Here is a 21,588-nt window from a genome sequence, read left to right as displayed (position 1 = left end):
CACCATTGCTGGAATTTTCAAAATGTTGAATAAATCCTCTATTAAAACAGTGTAAGCCAGAGGCTGCAGTAAAAACTAGGAAAAATGTCCTGTGACCACAAAAGAGATATTCAGTGGTACTATCCAGCATGTACTATCATACATCAGTCTTGTAATGCTTATATAAATTTTATGAAGTCAGGATAGTTTTTAGATGTTATTATTGTTATAGATAGATGTTAATATTGCTCATAATGTGTGTCTAAGGCATAGACAAGTGGTTGGCACAGGGACAATATGTGTACATGTAAATATATATTATATATAATAGTTATGTTTATTCACACTGAAGAATAGGAAACTGACGATTGAATCTATACATTAAAGTAATATGTCCATCATCACAAATCCTCAGTACTCTCACTCATATATGAATGTTTGATAAATGAACACATCACAGAAATAACTGTCAATTTTGAGGAAACACACTTATTTCATGCCGTTTCCTCTCACTCATCTATACATACCCTGAACTTTATACCAAATGCATTCTTTTTCACATTGGAATTCATATTACTAAATTCACACTTTCTGTTATTCAATTTGAAATGTCATTCTCAAAGAACCTATTGTAGGTCATACTACCTAATGATAAAGGTTTATTTCTTTAATTTTAAAATGCCAATTACCTAAAATATTTTATTTATAGGATTTTGTAGTTAACCTTGTCCTGACTTTGTGCATTTTGCACATTTTACTTCTATTCTTTGAATATCACTAGAATTTATTAAACTTATTTTTTAGAGACTAGTAAAAGGAAATCATGGTGACTTTTCCATGAGTCTCACCCTCCACCCCTTAGCCAGCATTACTAACATATCCAACTTTATGGTGTACTCTTTACAGTTGAGTTGTTATGAGACATAATTATCACCTAATCCAGAATGCATATTATGATTCAGTCTTGACCTAATACATTCTATGTATTTAAATAATATGTGTAACCAGAGTTTTAAGAAACAACCCCAGGCTCCTGCAGCCTCAACATGCCAAGCTTGACCAGCCATCCCAACGATGCTGATTAAACAGATGAATAGTGGAAATCAAAGAGGGGACATTAATTCTATGTGACCATATTGGGAAGAACAGATAGAGGGGGCCAGTGACCCACAAGTCTGCTTTCTAGCTGCTGGCATGAGATTTAGGTTCAAATAAAGAGTCCAAGAAGTATGCATAATTAAGCATACTTGGTCGAAGTGTGGTCCAGCACATCACTGACCCATCATTGTCTCAGTCCTGGGGTCCTACAAGGTGATCAGATGGACTGTTACTTTATTAACTGGTCATCACCACAGGGGACCAGTCTGGTTTCTAGATGAGTATTTCTGTTGCATAGTGCAGACTTGCCCTCATGGATAATTTCCCTCATATGTAGAGGGGTCTGACTCCTCTGAGTTTTTGTTCTTCCTAGACTCTAAGGTGATGCTGGCTTAGGACAATGACCTTTATTTTGCCTTCATCCTTGAAGGGAGATGAGACAGATTTAGGCACTCCTCGAGGGATTAAAATGTCTGTGCAGAGTCAAGGAAAGTCTGACCCATAGTTAAGGAGACACAAAATGAGAGAGAGGAGATGTCCATCTGTCTTGCATTTTTAGGTACCTTGTAATCCAAAGTGAGGACTCCATTCCCATTCACCCTTAGAAAAACCAGTTTCTAAGTGTCTTATTTGGGTGTAATAATTTGTGTCTAACATTTTGATGTCATCCTTCCCTTACCAAATCCCTAGAACACACTCTTTTTTTTAATCTGTGGTTTTGTTGGATCCAGAATGAAATGTAAAATTGCCCTTATTCATCTGTAGGCCACATATTATGGATTTAACCAACTTGTGTTTCAAAAATTTAAAGAAAAAACAAAATTGATGCTGAACATGTATAGACAAACAAGCCAGTATAGCGGCTACCTACATTGCATATACACTGTATTAGGTATCATTAGTCACATAGAGATGGTTCAAGTCATTTGGCAGGATGTGGAAAGATTAAATGCAAATACTATGACATTTTGCAAAAAGAATTTGAAGATCCACAGACTTTGCAATTCCCAAGGAGTTCTAAAACCATCTCCATGGAAACTGAAGGACAATGTTTGGAGTTATTCAGTATGCAGCCTTTTCAAGTTGGCTTCCTTCATAATAACCATCTAAGGTTGCTCCACAGTTTCAGGGCTAGCTAGCTCATTTTATTTTATTACTGAATAGTACTTCAGTAAGTGTATGTGTTATAAGGATGTCACTCTGGATCTTCTCTGCTACCTAATCCTTGTATTCCCATCAACACAATTCAGATGAGACACACAGATCTTGGTATAAAAGACAGGTATAGTTTACGCTGGAACAATAGAAGCACACTAGAAGGGTAAGAGAGAGAGCAATGGCCTAGAGAGCACTGTGCTGACCTACATATTTAGTGGACTTTGCACTATTTCTTAATGTTTCTTGAACAGACAGCTTTCCTGGAGTGAGGCAGGGTGGGGGTGGGGGGGTCCTGTCTAGATATTGGCAGCCACATTTGGCTGCTGGTATGCGCATTATCTTAAGAGAGCGGGGAACACTATCTCTTTGTTCTGTATCAGGTCTTGCCTAGGTAGTAATCTTTTGGACATTCTAGGATGTTTCTCTACTGGGGCCAGAAATGGGACCCAGATCCCATTCTTTCATCCAATAATCAAAAAGATGGCCCCTCCCCATTTCAGCTCCTGGTTTTACCTTCAAGTTTCCTAATATCTGAATTAGCTACTTAACAGATGTGCCACAGTTTACTTGTCCAATAACCTTCTGAAACACACCCTGGTGATTTCTAAGTTTTAGAGTTTCGATTCACAGCAAATTTAATGACTAAATTGGTATCTAGAATATAGATTTCTGCCAAAGGCAGTAGCAATTATTGCAACTCTACACAAATGTAAAATATAGGATCCATAGAATTACAAAGACTGAGGGATAGGACAGTGGCTCAAGTCTATGTGACCCTGAAGCAATTAGAAGGGCAAGGGCTTGGTTGTTGCTACCCATTAAAATGGCAACACACATATCAGAAGCTCCTAGGTGCTAGAGACTGAATGAGTGTGCTAGCTCTAGCACATAGAGGTGTATGGGAAGAGCTTTGAAGATGCAGGATCAGGATGAGAATAGAAATCAGGGTGAACACAGTCACCAGATGAAACAAGACTGTGTGTAACAAGGGCCTGCAACAAGAGCTGTAAGAATGTGACCCATGGGGCTGGAGAGATGGCTCAGAGGTTAAGAGCACTGGTTGCTCTTCCAGGGGTCCTGAGTTCAATTCCCAGCAACCACATGGTGGCTCACAACCATCTGTAATGAGATCTGGTGCCCTCTTCTGGTACGCAGGCAGAATACTGTATACATAATAAATAAATCTTTAAAAAAAAAAAAAAAAAAAAAAAAAAGAATGTGACCCATGAAGCTGGGCAGCAGTGGCGCATGCCTTTAATCCCAGCACTTGGGAGTCAGAGCCAGGCAGATCTCTGTGAGTTTGAGGTCAGCCTGGTCTACAGAGCGAGATCCAGGATAGGCACCAAAACTACACAGAGAAACCCTGTCTTGAAAAACAAACAAACAAAAAAATACAAACAAACAAAAAAAAAGATTGTGACCCATGAACCAACTTTCAAGTGTGTGGTCTACTTGAAGTCACTTGGGAATAGGGCAGGGAAAAGAATTCTTCTGTTTTGGGAGGAGTAGTTAAAGCTAGAAAGAAATATATGTGGGAAGAAAACAACTAAGATTAGAGAATGTCATACCTTGGTGTTAGCCTATTAAATGGAAGCCCTTTGAAGAGAACTTACATTGGACTGGAAAGTTAAGGTGCTCAGAAAAAGGAGAGAAAACCCATAGTTTACTTTTTAAAAGAAAACATGTTTAGCAAAAAAAAAAAAATAGTTCTGATTGATCAGTGAGAACCAGTTACTTAAGAGACCCAGAAGTGGAATCAGGGTGTGTGTGGCATTCTCAGAGATAGATGAGGGTCCACCCCTGAATCTTCTCCACGCCATAGTAGAGTTGATGGTGGTTTTTAATAAGTAGAGTCTTATAATAGAAAAGGATATAGGACATTTTAACCATCCTTATTATCCAGGAACACAGAACATGGGTAAAATTCAGTATTGTAAGGTATAAAAGGGGATTCTATCTGAACCAACTCATACATTTTCCAAGAATGTATTTAATAAATAGTTTTAATTATGCATTATTTGTTTTATGTCTAGGTGGTATTGCTCTATTAAAGGTACCCTTCCTTTCTTCCTTCCTTCTTCACTCTCCCTCCATCTCCATCCTGTCATCTTCATCCCCACCTTTATCTTTAAATCAAAACAGCTGCCATTATTCTTTTGTACTATGTGATGAGTTCAGTGGAACTCAAGTATATTTCCAAAAGCAATTCCTTTATAAAGTGAATAGCATGAGAGAGAAAAGGTGGGGCAGGGGTAGTGTGGATGCAATGTCTTACACATTATTTTAAATCTTGTCCCTTACTAGACATCAGGTTCATACATGCTCCCTAGATGACCTTTGACTCTGCTGGTCTCTCCCTTATGGTACAGAAAGTGTGTAGCTTGTTTTAGTCCCACGTTTTTGTTTATTTGTTTCATTATCTGTGCTTTTTGTGTGACATTTAGGAAAATATTGCTTAGACTAATGCTAAGAGCTTCCTCCCATATGATCTTCTGGTTTCAAGTTTTATATTCTAATCTTTTATCTCCATTTAATTTTCTATAACAAAAATAATGGTCAGGTGACACAAAAAGAGCATTTTCAAAGAAGACACACCAATGGACCACCGCTGCACGAGGCAGATATTCACCTAACCATCGCAAGGACAGAAGTCAAGGTCACCGCGAGACACCACCTTGACCCTTTGAGGATGGATATTATTTTTAAAATACCTTCAAAGTAAATTAAAGAAAGTATTGGTGGGGTTCTGCAGAAAGTGGAATAGTTATATATTGTGAATGAGATAAAAAGAATGTAGCTACTATGAAAAACCTTAATGAAGTTTCCCAAAATATTTAAAAAAAAAACAACCATATGATCTAACAACACAATATTACTTCCAGGCATCTACCCCAAAACACTGAATTTAGGACCTCAGAGAGGCGTGTATACTTCACAGCCATTACCGTATTATAGGAACAATGCGCACGTATGCGTACACATACACACACACACACACCTATACTAAAGATAAATGTAGAAAACGTTTAGTATGTGGATACAGAATATGGGGAAAGAAATACTTTTACAAAATATGTTATCATTTGCAAAACATTTTAGTTTTACATTTTTTAAGGAAAAGATAGGAAGAACTCAAATTAGTATGCATGTCTCACTCATAATATATATTTCATATCAAAACAATTGTTCAGAGATTGGCCATTATAACATTTTAAGGGGTATGGTTTACTTTAGGCTTCATTTATTTGGGGGGGTCTCTGTAACTATAAAGGAATTAGTGACACTTTTCTCATTCAACCTGACTTTAAGTTGTATACCATCCTGTAGTGTTCCACTGAAGTTTCCTCTCAGTAGGATAATACACAATCATTGTGTGTATATAAGAAAAATGACCTTGGAACAATATCAAAAAAATGCCTAAGGCAACCAGTAAGTTATACACTACTAAACTAAGGCATTGGGATCCACAACAAGCTTCTGCAATGTGTTTAACCAAACGTTCACATTGTTTGTTTATGACTTATAAATTAATAGTACCAGTGAGAAGTGTGGTTTTATTCTAATAATCCCACCAATTAGTTCAATATCTTGAATTGGATCAAAACTAGAGGCTTCCTAATGTAAATGTTTAACCCCAATCAAATCTCTCTGTCCAGTAAAAACAGGAGGGAAAAAAAGCTTTAGTCTGTTTAGTTAGTAACACAAGATTCCATGCAGGAAATGATTTTTTATTATTTTATTTTAATATATGATATATAATTAATAAATTTTACATATTTAATTATAAATATATCATTTAAAGAACTTGAAACTTTGTAAACTTATAATCACTAGTTTTAATATTGTGCAACTGATATGTAAAAAAATTGAATGCTAAAGCCAAACCTGTCAGTTCCAGTGCTACATTACTGCTGTCTGTACCCACAGAATGTCAAAATCATAGTGTGATTTGATGTGGAGGCCCTTCTTATATTTTGTGTGTTTTATGTGACTGCTGAGATTTCATTATTATTGTGAGCATAAATCTCTCAGGGAGAAAGAAAATCCTAAAATACGGATCAATATTGTTGTTAGTTAAGGTCCCTTTCCCTATCCATCCCTGGCCACTGTAGTCAGATATTCACAGTGTTTGGAAAGTTAACTTTCTCCTCTCCGTGAGTCTTCCATGTTTTATTTGTTATTTGGGGGTCTCACTAGAAAGAACCTGGAAAAGTGAAGAAACTAATGAGTGAGATAAATTTAAAAGAGAACAGTACTCTAACGAGACAGGCATCAAGCATCTGGCCTACAAAAGTTTAAGATCAATCAAGCAAACAAAACATTTCACTATAATTGGCAGCATCTTCTAGCAGGCACTGTTAAACAAATTTCTTCCAAAGTTAAGATCTTGATTTTTCTTGTAATAAGGGCAAAAATAGCACACACCGGACTCTTAAGGCAATGCATTTTTAATAGAGCAGAAAGTGGGTCAGTTTGATATTTGAAACAAAGTTATTTCTAGATGTACCAATATTTTCAAATATGTTGCTCTCTCAAATACTTCAAAGATATATCCCAAAAGGAGCATTAAGTCTACAGATAAATTTAACCAGGATGGTAGCACACACCAATAATCCCAGCACTACTGAGACCAAAGCGGGATCCAGATTCAAGGAAGTGTGGGCTGCACACTTTGAGACAGTTCTCATACAGACCAGATTGTCCAGGGATGACCTTGAGCCTCTGATCCTCCTGCCTCCACCTCCCAAATTTGAGGATTGCAGGCATGTGCATCCATGCCTGGCTTGCATGGGTTTTGTACTGAAGATTTGTTTTTTGTTTTGTTTAATGAAATAGAGTGAAGACTTTAACCATGAGTGTGAAGAGAGAGGGGCACACATGTAGCTAGAGTTTTCTTGCCTGGCCCACGGTCAGGGCAAATCTCTCTCACCCGCCAGTCCCACAGCCTCAGACCCAACCAAGTAAACACAGAGACTTATATTGGTTACAAACTGTATGGCCATGGCAGGCTTCTTGCTAACTGTTCTTATAGCTTAAATTAATCCATTTCCATTAATCTATACCTTGCCACGTGGCTCGTGGCTTACCGGCATCTTCACAAGCTGTTTCTCATCGTGGCGGCTGGCAGTGTCTCTCTGACTCAGCCTTCCACTTCCCAGCTTTATTCTCCTCCTTGTCCCGCCTACGCTTCCTGCCTAGCCAATGGCCAATCAGTGTTTTATTTATTGACTAATTAGCAACACATTTGCAATACAGAACATCCCACAGCACACACAGAAAGACACACCCATGGTATAACTGTGGGTTTCTCCAAGAAGAATACTGTGGGTGTACCTGTGGAGGAAACCTGGAAGAATCACATTTACTAGTGATATCAGGGTCCCCTCTTGGGGTTCTTAGTCTTGTTAATTAAAAAAAAAACTAAGAATGGACTCTAAAAGGACGTGAAGGACAATTTTATCAAGTTTAAAGAAAAAAAAATACTGTAAATCTTAGCAAGTTCCTGGAAGAGACATATGGAACAGAAAAGGACAAATGCTTTGTGGTTTGAGTTAAGCCTGTGTGGAGGCCAGCCACGTGATCAATATGCAGCCAGCCACAAGGTAGGGTGGGGGATGGGGTGGCTTCAGAGACAAAGAGAAACCCAGAGCTAAAGAAAGCACACACTTAGAAGAGAAGAGAAAATGGAGAGTCATGCTTTTCTGAGAATTCAGGACAGCAAGCAGACTTGCAAAGTTCTCTCAACTGCTGTGCTAGAGGATGGGAATTCTAGGAAAGAGTTTTACATCATCTCATTAAAGGGCTATTTAGTCCTCCATTCTCTTTGGCACAGTTGAAGGTATACCCACCACTCCAAGGGGTGATCCCTCAGCCAACTTGCCCAACTGGAATGTAAGGTCTCTACCAAGACTATTCATTCTTTAGACTCCTGAATGTTTTTGGCCTCCAGCCAGGACAAGACCAAGGACATTTTCAGCTTATGGCCAAGGACATGAGCCGAGGCCCCTATGCTTAAACTGCATGCTTTGTCTCTCTCCTGTCCTTCTTATCCTCCTCTCTGTAGAGGTAACCATAGGTGCCATTCCAGGAACTGGGACACTGACCATACTGACTTCATACTGCTGGGTCGAGTTTTCAGACATTGCAGTTGGGGTCCCCCCTCTAGTGGGCCTATCTAGGGGCCCTTAAAGATGCATCATGGTTATATTTGTATGACAGCCCAGTGTAGGGAGGAAAGGAATCCTTGACTAGTGCCCAGGTAGAGATGTGAAGGAAAAGTAAAGACTAGAGTCATTAGCATTACAATTCCAAGGCAGGGAACCAGGAGGAGCCAGGATACAGAATGTCTATTAATTGTCCAATCCAAGTCCCTTATAGTCTATAGCACGAACCCTAATTGTTCTTAATATAAACCCGGAGCCAGATATCAGGGTAAATGCTGAAAGATCAGTGAAGCAGAGCAGCCAGCCACTAGAGAGACTTCTTGCTTATACCAAATCCTCAGCCCGAAAGAGAGTGACTCCTATCTCCTCCAGCCTTATATTCCTTTTCTCTGCCCAGTCAGCACCTTCCTAGTGCTGGGATTAAAGGTGTGTGCCACCACTGCCTGGCCTCTGTGGCTAACTAGTGGCTTAGCTCCATACTCTGATCTTCCAGGCAAGCTTTATTTGTTAGATCACAAACAAAGTATCACCATAATAGTCTCTTGAACAGTTGACAAACATCTCTCTCCTATGTTCTTCCTTGTTTTCCTTTAGTTTCAAAGGCTGAATTCAAAAGTGTTGGGCCAAGTATCTGCTTTAGGTACTTTGAAAACTGTTGGAGTAGCTAGAATCGCAGTGTGAGGTCCCTCCCAGATGGCTTCTAGAGAAGAAGAGAAAGAATAAATTTAATCATCATTTGGTTTTTAAGTTTATGTAACAGTAGACCTATCTTTTTTTGTAGCAAGTAGGTGCTGCAGTGTTGAATTGAGTCAATGTCAGGGACCCTATATCTGGGATTCTTTTAATCAATATCATTAGTGAGAAATAGTTGTCTAAATAACAGCTTATGGATTTAAGTCTAGTATTTAGGGAGCATAATCCCCTGGACTGTTGTTATAGAAACGTACCAATTATTTTAATCTTTAGTTATACTTTCTTTTTGGGTATTTAAAGTCAGGAAAGTAGAGAAGAAAATTAACCATCTTTTTTACTACTAAGGCCAGTTGTGTGTCTGATCCTCAGGGGTGAGTGGGGCTTAGAGGGAGCCTCTGACTCATTTAGGTTTCCATTTACCAGTTGTTCCATCTGAATGAGAAGGAGTTGAGGGTCTTGTTTGGCTGCAGCTCCACTTGAAAGCACTGAGGAAAATTTCCTATGTTGTAGATACTGGTAAGAGTCTGCCAAAGGAAGTCTCAATGGCCTCCATGAACAATAGGCTAGGTGACACCCAAGAGTTACAGGACAGTTTTAGAGATGCCCCCCACAGTCCCTTGGTATCTAGTTAACCTTGGAGGGTGAGAGCCGAACGTTCTCCTGTTTAAGCCCTGTATCCACATTAGATAGGCCTCTAACTGTGGTCACCACTCATCCAGGAGGTCAATTAGGCCAGTCTGGCACTTTTAACCACTGTGTAATATTTAGATAAAGTTTGCACAAAAACCCAAAATATTTGTAAGTGCTACTATGAACAGATCAATAATTTAAGAGAATTTCATTGATTTAAGTAGGTTGAACTTTGACCCTAGAGGTTTTAATATCATATGTTATGTAATCCCTACATTTCCTTTTTTATGTGCCTATAAAACTTCCCCATACCTTTGGGGCTTGACTAAGATCACATCTTTGGCTTTCTCTATGCTCTTCTTACTTCTCCCCATCTGCTGTTTGCACTCACTCCAAATGAAAAGCAAGACCACAGTAGATCATTCTCTGCACTCTACAGAGAATGAAAGATACTTTACTGTCTTGTGTTTTCTATGGGGTTTTCCTGGGAACACACAAAGCCTCACAGTGTGATACTATGCATGAAAGCAATATTATTACATTATGTTATATACGGATTTAAATTTCCTTTAATAAAATGGTAATTTTTGTTAATCTCGCTATGTCTCATGGTAACATAAAAGAACATAAAATGAAAGAGAACCAATAAGTTGGAGAAAGATATGTTAAAAAGATATAAGAATGAAGGTATTTGGGATAAAGAAGGGTTTCTGCATGAAAAGACTATGTTCTATGAATTGAGTTTTAAGTCAACCTGTGCTGTGTACTGAGACCCTATCTCAAAAGAAATTGACATGTATGGTTATTGTTAATACATTTACATTTAAATATAAGACTTTAATATATACTCTAATGTTCTCTACAAGTGTTAGTGATATGTTTTAATAATAAAGAAGTTCTTAAAGAAATTCCTATTTATAGAAATATAGAAAACAACAAATGTTAATAATGGGTATTTTCAAATAAGATCAAGTCACAGAACTAGAAAAAGTTATAATTTCTAAGAAATGATCTAATGACTAACATCATTTCTTTCTTTTCTACCAACTATTTCTTTTTCTGTAGAAGATGAAAACACCCCTTTTAAATTTTTATATTTATCCTAACTAGCTTCTGAGACGTTCAGGGAATAATCTTGTAAGCTCACCAAACACGTCTACATTCTTCCATTGTGACCATGTTCTGAGGATCTTTATATCCTTGAGAAAACAGGTGTCCTATTCCTCCACTGTAGCATGTTGCTAGTGTCACCTACTCCCGTAGAGGTGCCAATTTATGATACCAGCAGCGTGAGTGGAGAGTCCCAGTGTCCTGTGGCTTCTTTAAAGCAGGATGTACAATACAGCTGACATTTCCCATGAGCCAGGTAAACATTCAAATGACATCATAAATTCAGAACTCGAGACTTAAATAGCACATGGTTGATAACCTCTTGCACCTGTTCATCCTCCAACATCATTGAGAGTGGAATGCTGAAACCTAGTATAGACTTTCTCCAATGGTTCATACATAGTAAACATGAGCAGAAACCAGCTCTCATTTTCTAAATGTCATTTCAGGTTGAGACCATTTTTTAATCCTTGCTAAATCCATCAGAATGACATATTTATGTGTCATTTTATATATAGGATTTTGGATCGCTATGTTCAGGAGCAGATTCCTGGTGCCAAGGTTGTGGTAGAGTCTATAGGTGCCCGTCGCCATGGAGATGCCTTCTCCCTAGAAGACTATAGCAAGTGTGACCTGACTGTCTATGCCATTGACCCCCAGACCAACAGAGCCATCGACAGAAATGAGCTTTTTAAGTAAGTGGGGTTTTTTTTTGTTTTATTATAGTAAGCTATGCAGTAACAGTAGTATCTATACCTAATTCTTATTTAAGAATAATTGAAGTTTAAAAGCTACTGAGATGTTGTTAAAAGTAAAATCAGAGGCAGGTATAGTACCCTCACACGTAGTTTCCAAGTCCTGCATGGGCTGGACTGAGGTCAGAAACCTGGGCAGCAGGAGTCAGATAAAGTCAGGAGCCAGAGGAAAGTCATAGGCACTTCACACTCCTGATGCAAGACACTGGCTAAGAAGGAAAAACACACTACAGTGGAGGTGGTTGCCTGGCAATGACTTCAGCAGGTTTGAAGGTTAGGAAGAAACTGTGTCTTCTTACAACTCTATTGTAACAGAGGGAAAAAAGCGTCTGATGTCCTTCTGACTCAGGAGGGCTTAGTTAAGAGAAAATCACTGTCGTGTAGGTCTATATTATATGTGATAGCTGAATCCACAGAGAAAGGAAAGGGGTTGGGGATGAAGAGGGATAGGAAGGAAGAGGAGGACAAGGAGAAGGAAGAAGAAGAGGAGAGGAGAGAAAGGCTGAAATCTGAGATACAATGTTATTACATAGTTTTCATTGGCTGTGAATCTGCTCTAATTCTGAGGCTGTATTCAGATTTTTGCTGGACTTTAGTGACACCTAGTGTCCTGAACATTGTCGGGAAGAAATTAAAACTAAGTCCTATGTAAACACAATTCCTAGTCTGATCTAGACTTTCAGGGTGGTGCAAACATTCTTTCTGACAGTTGATCTTAATACATCTTTCCATAGATTTTTATCTATCAGTCTCCTTTCCTATATAAATTTGTTCTGATTTTTATAATAAATTTAAGGATTTTAGAAAAAGTACATCTGTGTCTTACAGATGTTAAATGGTGGAAAAGACTAAAATGATTGGGGTGTGATTTCTATCAGTCTCCTTTTCTATATAAATTTGTTCTGATTTTGATAATAAATTTCAGGATTTTAGAAAAAGTACATCTGTGTCTTACAGATGTTAAATGGTGGAAAAGACTAAAATGATTGGAGTGTGATTTCAACTGCATTCATGAGCAATTTAGAATAAAATATCTGAGTGCAAACCACAAAAGATATGGATAACAAAAATAATTTTTTGAAGAGATAAAATCTGGCATTTAGAATTTTCCAAAGCTACTATCTGAGAAACACTAACCTTTTAAAACCTATGAATTTTTTATAGACATTTTATAACTTATTTCTAAACACAAACACTCACAGCCCAAGACTAAAAATGCAGTTATTAACATTAAAACTATAGGAATGGAAATTAAGCCTTAAAAATTATACCAAGATATTATAATTGTTGCTTAACACCCAGCCAAGGACAGGTTATTCTCTCAGTTTCTAAGAATCTGAGGATGTTGGTTCTTTGGTCCAAAGACAGGAAAGAAAACAAGTAATAATAATCAGCTAGTAATAATAATCAGCAAATTTATTACCAGAGCCCTGGGCATGTCTGTCTCTGGCTATGAACCCCCATTAAGATATAGATATATAAATAAATATTACTATATTTTATTATTATATACTATATATCATGAGCATGTTTATATAGTATATAATTGAGTTCTATATAATTCTACATAATTATTGATTTCTATGTAATTATATGTAATTATAAAATATAGTATATATTATATATCTTAAAATATATTTTATATTAATATATACATATATATGAGAAAGAGGATAGAGAGGAGATATAGGAGTCAGACAGACACAAGCATTTTAATTATCTTATATCATATTGTAGAAATTTTTAGTTAAAATAATAGGTAGCATCCAGACTGCACCCTCACCCCTGGGCTCCACAGTAGGGCCCACAGTCCTGGCAGCTTTACTAGAGGCCAGCGTGATCCTAGGGACCTCAGGAAAGACACCTCCCACCGTGTCTAAATCTCTTTAAGCTTGTCCAACAGCCCTAGACTGCACCCCCTCCCCTGGGCCCCATATCCTGGCCTACTACTTTGGAAGAAGTCTTTATCAGAGGCCAGGCAGGATCGAGGGACCACAGGTAAGACACCGCCCACCACCAGCTTACATTCCGTGAAACCCACCCAATAACCCCAGAGCTGCACCCTCTCCTCTGGGCTCCATATTAGGGCCCACAGCCCTTGCAGCCTATGGGAGGCCAGGCTGGTCGTAGGAACCCCAGGTAAGACACTGCCCATCACACACAAAGCCCCTTTAAAGGCTGCCCCGCAACCCCAGACTGCACATACACACCCTAGCCTGCCCATGGCTCCATATCCAGGTCTACAACTTTGGAAGAAGACTTCTGCTTTACCAGAGGCCAGGATGAACTAGGGACATCTACAATGTCAAAAAGAGACTAGCTTTACTGGAGCACAGACAGGATCCAGGGACCCCAGCGTTGGCAGCTATACCAGAGGCCAGGCTGGTCCTAGGGACGCCAGAGGCAAGACCAGATCTAAGGTCCCCAGTTTGCCACCCCTTCTCTGGGCTCCATATCCTGCTCTACAACTTTGGGAAGACTTCAGCTTTACCAGAGGCCATGTAGGATCTAGGAACCCGCCACCCCCAAACCCCAGAAGGGGCATCCTAAAATGCACCTGAAAGCATGCTAGTCACCAGAACCTTTGGCCATTTAGGCCAGAAGACCAGAAAGGAATGAGAAATCAAGGAACAAAATGCCCATCTAAAAAGACAAATGCAAGAATCAACACCTAGACCAATCCACTGCCTAAATGCCAGTGTTAAGAACACAATCAATATTAGAAAAGGCAATATGGCATCACCAGAGCCCAACTATCCTACAACAGCAAGACCTGAACAAGCCAACACAGCTGAAACACAAGAAAATGACCTTAAACATGACTTTATGAAGATGATAGAGGCCCTTAAAGAGGATATAAACAAATCCCTTAAAGAAATTGGGGGGGGGGGGACAAATAAAAAAATGGAAAAAATTAATAAATTCCTAAAAGCAAGCCAAGAAAAACAAACAAGCAAACAGATAAAGGAAATTGTTCAAGACCTGAAAATGGAAATAGAAGCAATAAAGAAAATACAAATGGAGGGATCCTGGAAATGGAAAATCTGGGTAAGCAAACAGAAATACAGATGCAAGCATCACCAACAGAATACAAGAGGTGGAAGAGAGAATCTTGGGCATTGAAGATGCAATAAAGGAAGTAGATTTATCAGTCAAAGAAAGTGTTAAACCTAAAAACTTTCTAACACAAAACATTCAGGAAATCTGGAACACTATGAAAAGACCAAACATGAGAATAATAGGAATAGAAGAAGGAGAAGAAACCCAGCTCAAAAACGCAGAGAATATATTTAACAAAATCATAGAAGAAAAATTTCCCAACCTAGATAGGACATGCCTATAAAGGTACAAGAAGCTTACAAACACCAAATTGATTGGATCAGAAAAGAAAATTCCTTCACCACATAATAATCAAAACATTAAACATACAGAACAAATCAAAAATTTAAAAGCAGCAAAGAAATAAAGGCCAAATAACATATAAAGGCAGCCCTATTAGAATTACACCCAACTTCTCAACAGAAACCCTAAAATCAAAAAAACCTTGGCTGACTGATGTCTTACAAACTATAGGAGACCATGGATGCCAGCCCAGACTACTATACCCAGGAAAACTGTCGATCAACATAGATGGAGAAAACAAGATATTTCATGACAATGTCAAATTTAAACAATATCTATTCACAAACCTAGCCCTACAAAAGGTACTAGAAGGAAAACTCCAACCCTAGGAAGTTAACTACACCCATAAAAACAGAGGCAATAGATAATCTCACACCAGCAAAACCCGAAGAAGGGAAATACACACACACACACACACACACACACACACACACACACACACACACACACTACCAACAACAACAATATAACAGGAATTAACAATCATTGGTCATTAATGTCCCTCAATATCAATAGATCCAATTTGCCAATAAAAAGACTCAGGCTAACAGGTTGGATATGAAAACAGGATCCATCATTCTGCTGTATACAAGAAACACACCTCATCATCAAAGATAGACAGTACCTCAGAGTAAAGGGCTGGAAAAAAGATTTTCCAATCAAATGGACCAAAGAAGCAAGCTGGTGTAGCTATCCTAGTATCTAACAAAATAGACTTCCAACCAAAATTAATCAAAAGAGATGGAGAAGGGCATTTTATATTCACCAAAGGAAAAATCCATCAAGATGATGTCTCAATTCTGAACATGTATGGCCCAAATGAAAGGGCACTCACATTTGTAAAAGTAATATTACTAAAGCTTAAATCAGATATTGAACCCTACACAATAAAAGTGAGAGACTTTAACACCCCACTCTCATCAATGGACAGGTCATCCAGACAGAAACTAAACAGAAATACAGAACTAACAGACATTATGACTCAAATGGGCCTTACAGATATCTTCAGAACAGTTCACCAAAACACAAAAGAATATACCTTCTTCTCAGAACCTCATGGAACCTTCTCCAAAATTGACCATATACTCAGCCCCAAAGCAAGTCTCAACAGATAAAAGTAAAATTTAATAAAATGGCACCCTGTATCTTATCAGAACACCATGGTTTCGACAACAGAAAGCCTACAAACTCATGGAAAGTGAACAACTTTCTACTGAGTTACGCCTGGGTCAAGGAAGAAATACAGAAAAAAGTTAAGACTTCCTAGAATTCAGTGAAAATGAATGCATGATATACCCAAACTTATGGGACATAATGAAAGCAGTTCTAAGAGGAAAGTTCATAGCACTAAGTGCCTTCATGAAGAATTTGGAGAGATCTCATACTAGCGACCTAACAGCACACCTGAAAGCTCTAGAACAAAAAAAAAAAAAAAAAAAAAAGCAAACTCACCTGGGAGAAGTAGATGCCAGGAAACAATTAAATTGAGGGCTGAAATCAAAAAAATAGAAACAAAGAGAACAATACAAAGAATCAATGAAACAAAGAGTTGGTTCTTTGAAAAAATCAACAAAATAGACAAACCTTATCCAAACTAATAAAGCGGCAGAATGAGAATATCCAAATCAACAAAATCAGAAATGAAAGGGGGGACATAACAACAGACAATGAGGAAATCCAGAGAATCATTAGGTCATACTCCAAAGACCTGTATGCTACAAAATTGGAAAATCTAAAAGAAATTGACAAATTTGATACATACCACTCACCAAAGTTGAATCAAGATCAGATTAACAATTTAAATAGACTGATAACCCCTAAGGAAATTCAAATTCTCCCAACCAAAAAAGCCCAGGGCCAGATGGTTTTAATGCAGAATTCTACCAGGCATTCAAAGAAGAGCTAATACTATTACTCTTCAAATTATTCCACACAATATAAACAGTAGGAACATTGCCAAATTCTCTCTGTGAGGTCCCAGTGAAGACTCAGCAAAGAAAAAGAATTACAGACCAATTTCATTCATGAATGTAGATACAAAAATACTCAATAAAATACTTGCAAACTGAATTCAAGAACACATCAAAAAGATCATCCACCATGACCGAGTAGGCTTCATTGCAGAGATGCAAGGATAGTTCAACATTTGGAAATTTTGTCAATGCAATCCACCATATAAACAAACTGGCCATCTCCTGTGACCAAATTGGTGTCTGACCCGATTGCCATCAGAGGGGTACTGTCCAGCAACTGATGGAAATGGATGTAGACCCATGACCAAACATTGGGCAGAGTTAGGGGAATCCGGCAGAAGAGGGGGAGAGGGGATTGTGGGAACCAGAGGGGTCAGGGACATCACAAGAAGGCTCATAGAATCAACTGGCCTGGACTCATCAGGGCTCATAGAGACTGAACTTATGACCACGGAGCCTGCATGGGTGTGACCTGGGCACTCTGTGTGTGTTACAGTTGTGTAGCTTGGTTCTCTTGTGGGACTTCTGACAGTGGGAACAGGGGCTGTCTCCAACTCTTTTACAGATGTTTGGGACCCCATTTCTCTTGGTCGCCTTGCACAGCTTTAATGCATGGGGAGGTGCTAAGTCTTACTGCAACTTGATATGCCATGTTTTATTGATACCCATGGAATACTTGCTCTTTTCTGATCAGAGATGGAGGGGGAGTAGATTGGGGGTGGGATTACCACTGTATGCCACTATACTCAGCTTGTATTTTTCTTCGTTTAATTGGCATATAAAAACATAACTTCACACTCTTCCTGTGTATCCTGTCGTGAATAAGTATAAACCTGTTGATCTCCCTAAATTTTAATATGTATTTACTGTGACAGTGTTCACAATCCTTCCTTCTTGCTTTTTGGGATCAGCAGTGTAAACTCATGATCAGCAGTTTCCCTTCTTGTTGCTATGAAAAAGTAACTCTGATAAAATCAACATAAGGGTGGGGAATGTTTACTTGGCTCACAATATCAAATTATAGACCCTCTGTGATTGTAGTCACAGAAGCCGGATGTGAACAGTGCATCCACAGTCAGAAGAGTAACCAACACGCAAGTGCTGTGCTCACTATCTCCCTTCTTATCATCCAGTATCCCAGGTCTAAAGAACAGTGCCACCCACCATGGGCAGGTCTTCCCTTCCCAATGTAATCAAGACAGTCCCTTACAGACACTCTCAGAGGCCAACCTTAACCTAGACATTCCCTCACAGGTGTGCTTGCTTCCCAGGTCTGGAGTTAATACTACTAACCCTCACATGCAGTTTGCTTTTTAAATTCAAAATATCAAAAGACTTTGAAGATAAATTTTAATTTTGAATTGACTCCGCTCCTCTAACCTAATTAGTTTTCCCATTTGTCTCATCATCAAGATTCCTGGATGGCAAACTGCTTGATATCAATAAAGACTTCCAGCCTTATTACGGGGAAGGAGGCCGCATTCTGGAGATCCGGACTCCTGAGGCCGTGACGAGCATCAAGAAGCGAGGAGAAAGCTTAGGGTACACGGAAGGAGCCTTGCTGGCCTTGGCCTTCATCATCATCCTCTGCTGCATCCCAGCCATCTTGGTTGTCTTAGTGAGCTACCGACAGTGAGTATGGGGGACGCTAAGCGGATATTCTCAGGAAGGTATTCAGGAAGCTACCTGGTAAAGTAGCTTTTGTGGTGCAAAATGTTGATGGTGTAACTGTTCCATCACTGTGTTTTCCCACTTGTACCAAAGTGCCTTCCTCAAGCGCAACACTGCAGACTATATACATTTCTTAGTGTCCTTTGCTGCTAATAAGTCTTTCCTCACAGGACTATTTTCTTCCTGGCTTTGTGCATTCACTTCTGTGGGTCAAAAGCTCCCGAGAACATCCCCTAGAGAGAAAGCAGTATGAGATGATAGCAGAGTCCCTCCTCGCCCAGTTTCATGGAAAAGATTGCAGGGTCTCTAACCTGGCCAGATACGGTCATGTTAGTTGTTCCGTCATTTCATTTTATTTTTTGTTTCCTTTATTCCTTGTAGTTAGGTTTTCCTTTATGAAGACAATGCAGTGTTAGCAAAATCGCGGTACTCTCAACACCACACCTGTGGCCTTTGACGTGGCTTCTCTCTTCCCGTCACCCTTGCTAGAGTACAGCTTGTCATAAATGCAATGGCTGGATAGAGTTAGTCTTTTCTCTTACTACAGTAAAATACGCTTGTTTTGGATTATCTATATGTGAAAACTATTTAATATCTATGAAGCAGTCAAGGAATTTAAGTATTTAAAGTATCTGCAACTGAAGTAAGCAAGGAATACATTGGACCTAATACCAGGTATGAGAAATTAGTAATATGTCCCGGCTGACAGCCATTAAAAAAAAAAAAAAAAATGAAGAGTTGATTGAAAGGAGAAGTAGCCCTTAGGGTGCCACAAAAAGTAAATAGTGGACAATTGCAATAAATTTTATACATACTTGACATAACAAACACTAAGAAATAATGGTAGAAAAGCTAAGCTGTTCATTATTTAAAATACCTACAGGGAAAGCATTAAGATGTTCCTAATGTATTCTTACACTGAAACCTTTCTCTACTAATTTGCTTTTCTTTGCTGTGATAAAACACTGATCAACACCAACTTGGGGAAGAAAGAGATGATTTGGTTTATAGGTCATAATCCATAACCAAGGGAAGCCAGGACTGAAGTCCAAGAAAGGAACCTGGAGGCAGGACCTGAAGCAGAGGCCATGGAGGAATTCTACCTACTTGCTTGCTTCCAGGCTGCTGTCTTTCCTAGACAGTCAAGCGTACATTCTCAGGAATGTCACCGTACACCAGGAGCTGAGCTCTCCCTCATTAATCAAGAATACGTCCTATAGACTTACCTATGATGGAAGCATTTTCCAATTGAGGTTCTTTCTTCCCAAATGTTGCTAACTTGTGAGAAGCTGAAAAAATAAAACAACAGAGCACCCACGAGTCAGTTTGATAGAAGCAATTCCTCAATGAGTTTCCCTCTTCCCAGTGGTGTCAAGTTGACACACAAAACTAGGTCATCATACCTTTTTTTCAATCACTAAATCATTCTCTATTAAATTGAATACAATGAGTTAGTTCAAACTTGAAATATTCCAAGTGAAGATGTTAAATGGATAATTTCATAACAAATGTCATCTGAAGCTGCAAACATAACATTTGGGTTGATACAAGCTAAGATTAATGCTTTCTTAGCCAATTGATTATTATATTAAATCTGAAGTTCCTCACAAACAGTACTGAAAAAAATCAGTCAGACATCAATCTAGTGTTAATTTCCACATTTATTCTGTGGTGTTCTTTCTCTATTTCATTCAACTATTCCTCAAAGGAGTGTATCATATTCTGACATCAGTAAAATCAATATTCCTCCAATGGACTAAACAAACAAGTTTTTATGAATATCAGGTCATCCTCAAGTTTCCATTTTCTTCTGAGAATTGAAACTCACGGATCTGTGTTTTAATACAGTTTTTCTTACTCCCTGCAGTTTACCTAGTTCTTTCTTTGTGGTGAATGTTCTAATAACTTGTAAGTCTCTTCTAATTCACTCATCAAATTAAAGTCCTTCCTTTCCCTGCTACTGTGACATTATGAGATTAATCAGTAAATTGTTCATAATTTACAGCAAATCACATTATAAAGCCATGAGTACAGTATTCCTAATGCCACTCTCTCTTCTTCTTACACACTGCTTTCCAAAAACAGGTTTAAAGTGTAAGTATAATTATGAATATTTTTGCACATGAATCTATGTAATAGAAAATGAGAAATCACAGATCCTATTGATCAAGTAGTCATACCATCCTGAACTGTGCGTTATTTTCTTAGCACTTATTTGAGCTTAAGATTTTGAGGGGTGTGTGTGTGTGTGTGTGTGCGCGCGCGCGTAAGCTGATTTTAGACCGTTTGTTATAATAGTAACGTGAAAGGTAAGGGGTGTTCTAATCATTTCTACAATTTTAAGAAAGACATTGAATACTGTCTGTGACACTTAAAACCACAGATCACCTCTAACACCTGTATCATGGACATTAGTAGAAATCAACTTAATTTGAAAATATTTCTGTGAATTCTATTGTTTATTCAAGGAGCAGCTGTTTACATATTGAACATGAAGCTGTTATGTTATATCAGTTTATTAGTTCAAGTATTTGTAAATAATTTAAGTGGGTCCCGCTGATAACAGACCTCATTATTAAAACAATAGCCTGTTGATTGTTTGTGGTTTCTAAACTGAGTTTCACAAGACACCCTTACTCTACTCAAGACGCCAGGCTGAGTGCACCAAGACAGCAAGAATCCAGTCTGCCATGCCTGCTGCCAAGCCTGCAGCCCCTGTACCTGCCGCACCCCCACCACCACCACCCCCAGGGGCACATCTCTATGAGGAGCTGGGAGAGAGCGCCATGTGAGTAACAGAGGGGAATGGCTGCTTTGGGGTGAGGTGGATGCTCTGAGTGAAGTTAGTTCCAAGCCTGTATAGAAATGCAACTGTAAGTCTATTACACTTACACGCTACCATTTATTATTAAGTCAAAAATAGTTGAAAAGTTAAGTTGGAAAACTGTAGCCAAA

At 38.6% G+C, this 21,588-nt stretch overlaps 1 protein-coding gene across 9 annotated transcripts in view; it reads left to right on the top strand.

The window, feature by feature from the left end:
* Positions 1 to 21,588, top strand: part of Pcdh15 (protocadherin related 15) — a 623,956-nt gene that overhangs the window by 583,039 nt on the left and 19,329 nt on the right. For 5 of the 9 annotated variants that reach the window (XM_059244012.1, XM_059244014.1, XM_059244007.1 and 2 more), the window contains 4 exons: positions 11,351 to 11,527; positions 18,376 to 18,594; positions 20,719 to 20,727; positions 21,281 to 21,421. In XM_059244012.1, coding sequence (XP_059099995.1) covers positions 11,351 to 11,527; positions 18,376 to 18,594; positions 20,719 to 20,727; positions 21,281 to 21,421 — 546 coding nt within the window. The remainder of the gene's footprint in view (positions 1 to 11,350; positions 11,528 to 18,375; positions 18,595 to 20,718; positions 20,728 to 21,280; positions 21,422 to 21,588) is intronic. The other 4 variants (XM_059244015.1, XM_059244010.1, XM_059244013.1 and 1 more) reach the window with 1 other exon arrangement.

The sequence above is a fragment of the Peromyscus eremicus genome, chromosome 16_21 (assembly GCF_949786415.1).
Source record: "Peromyscus eremicus chromosome 16_21, PerEre_H2_v1, whole genome shotgun sequence".
Taxonomy (NCBI): Eukaryota; Metazoa; Chordata; class Mammalia; order Rodentia; family Cricetidae; genus Peromyscus; species Peromyscus eremicus.
This window is presented reverse-complemented; position numbering and strand designations above follow the sequence as displayed.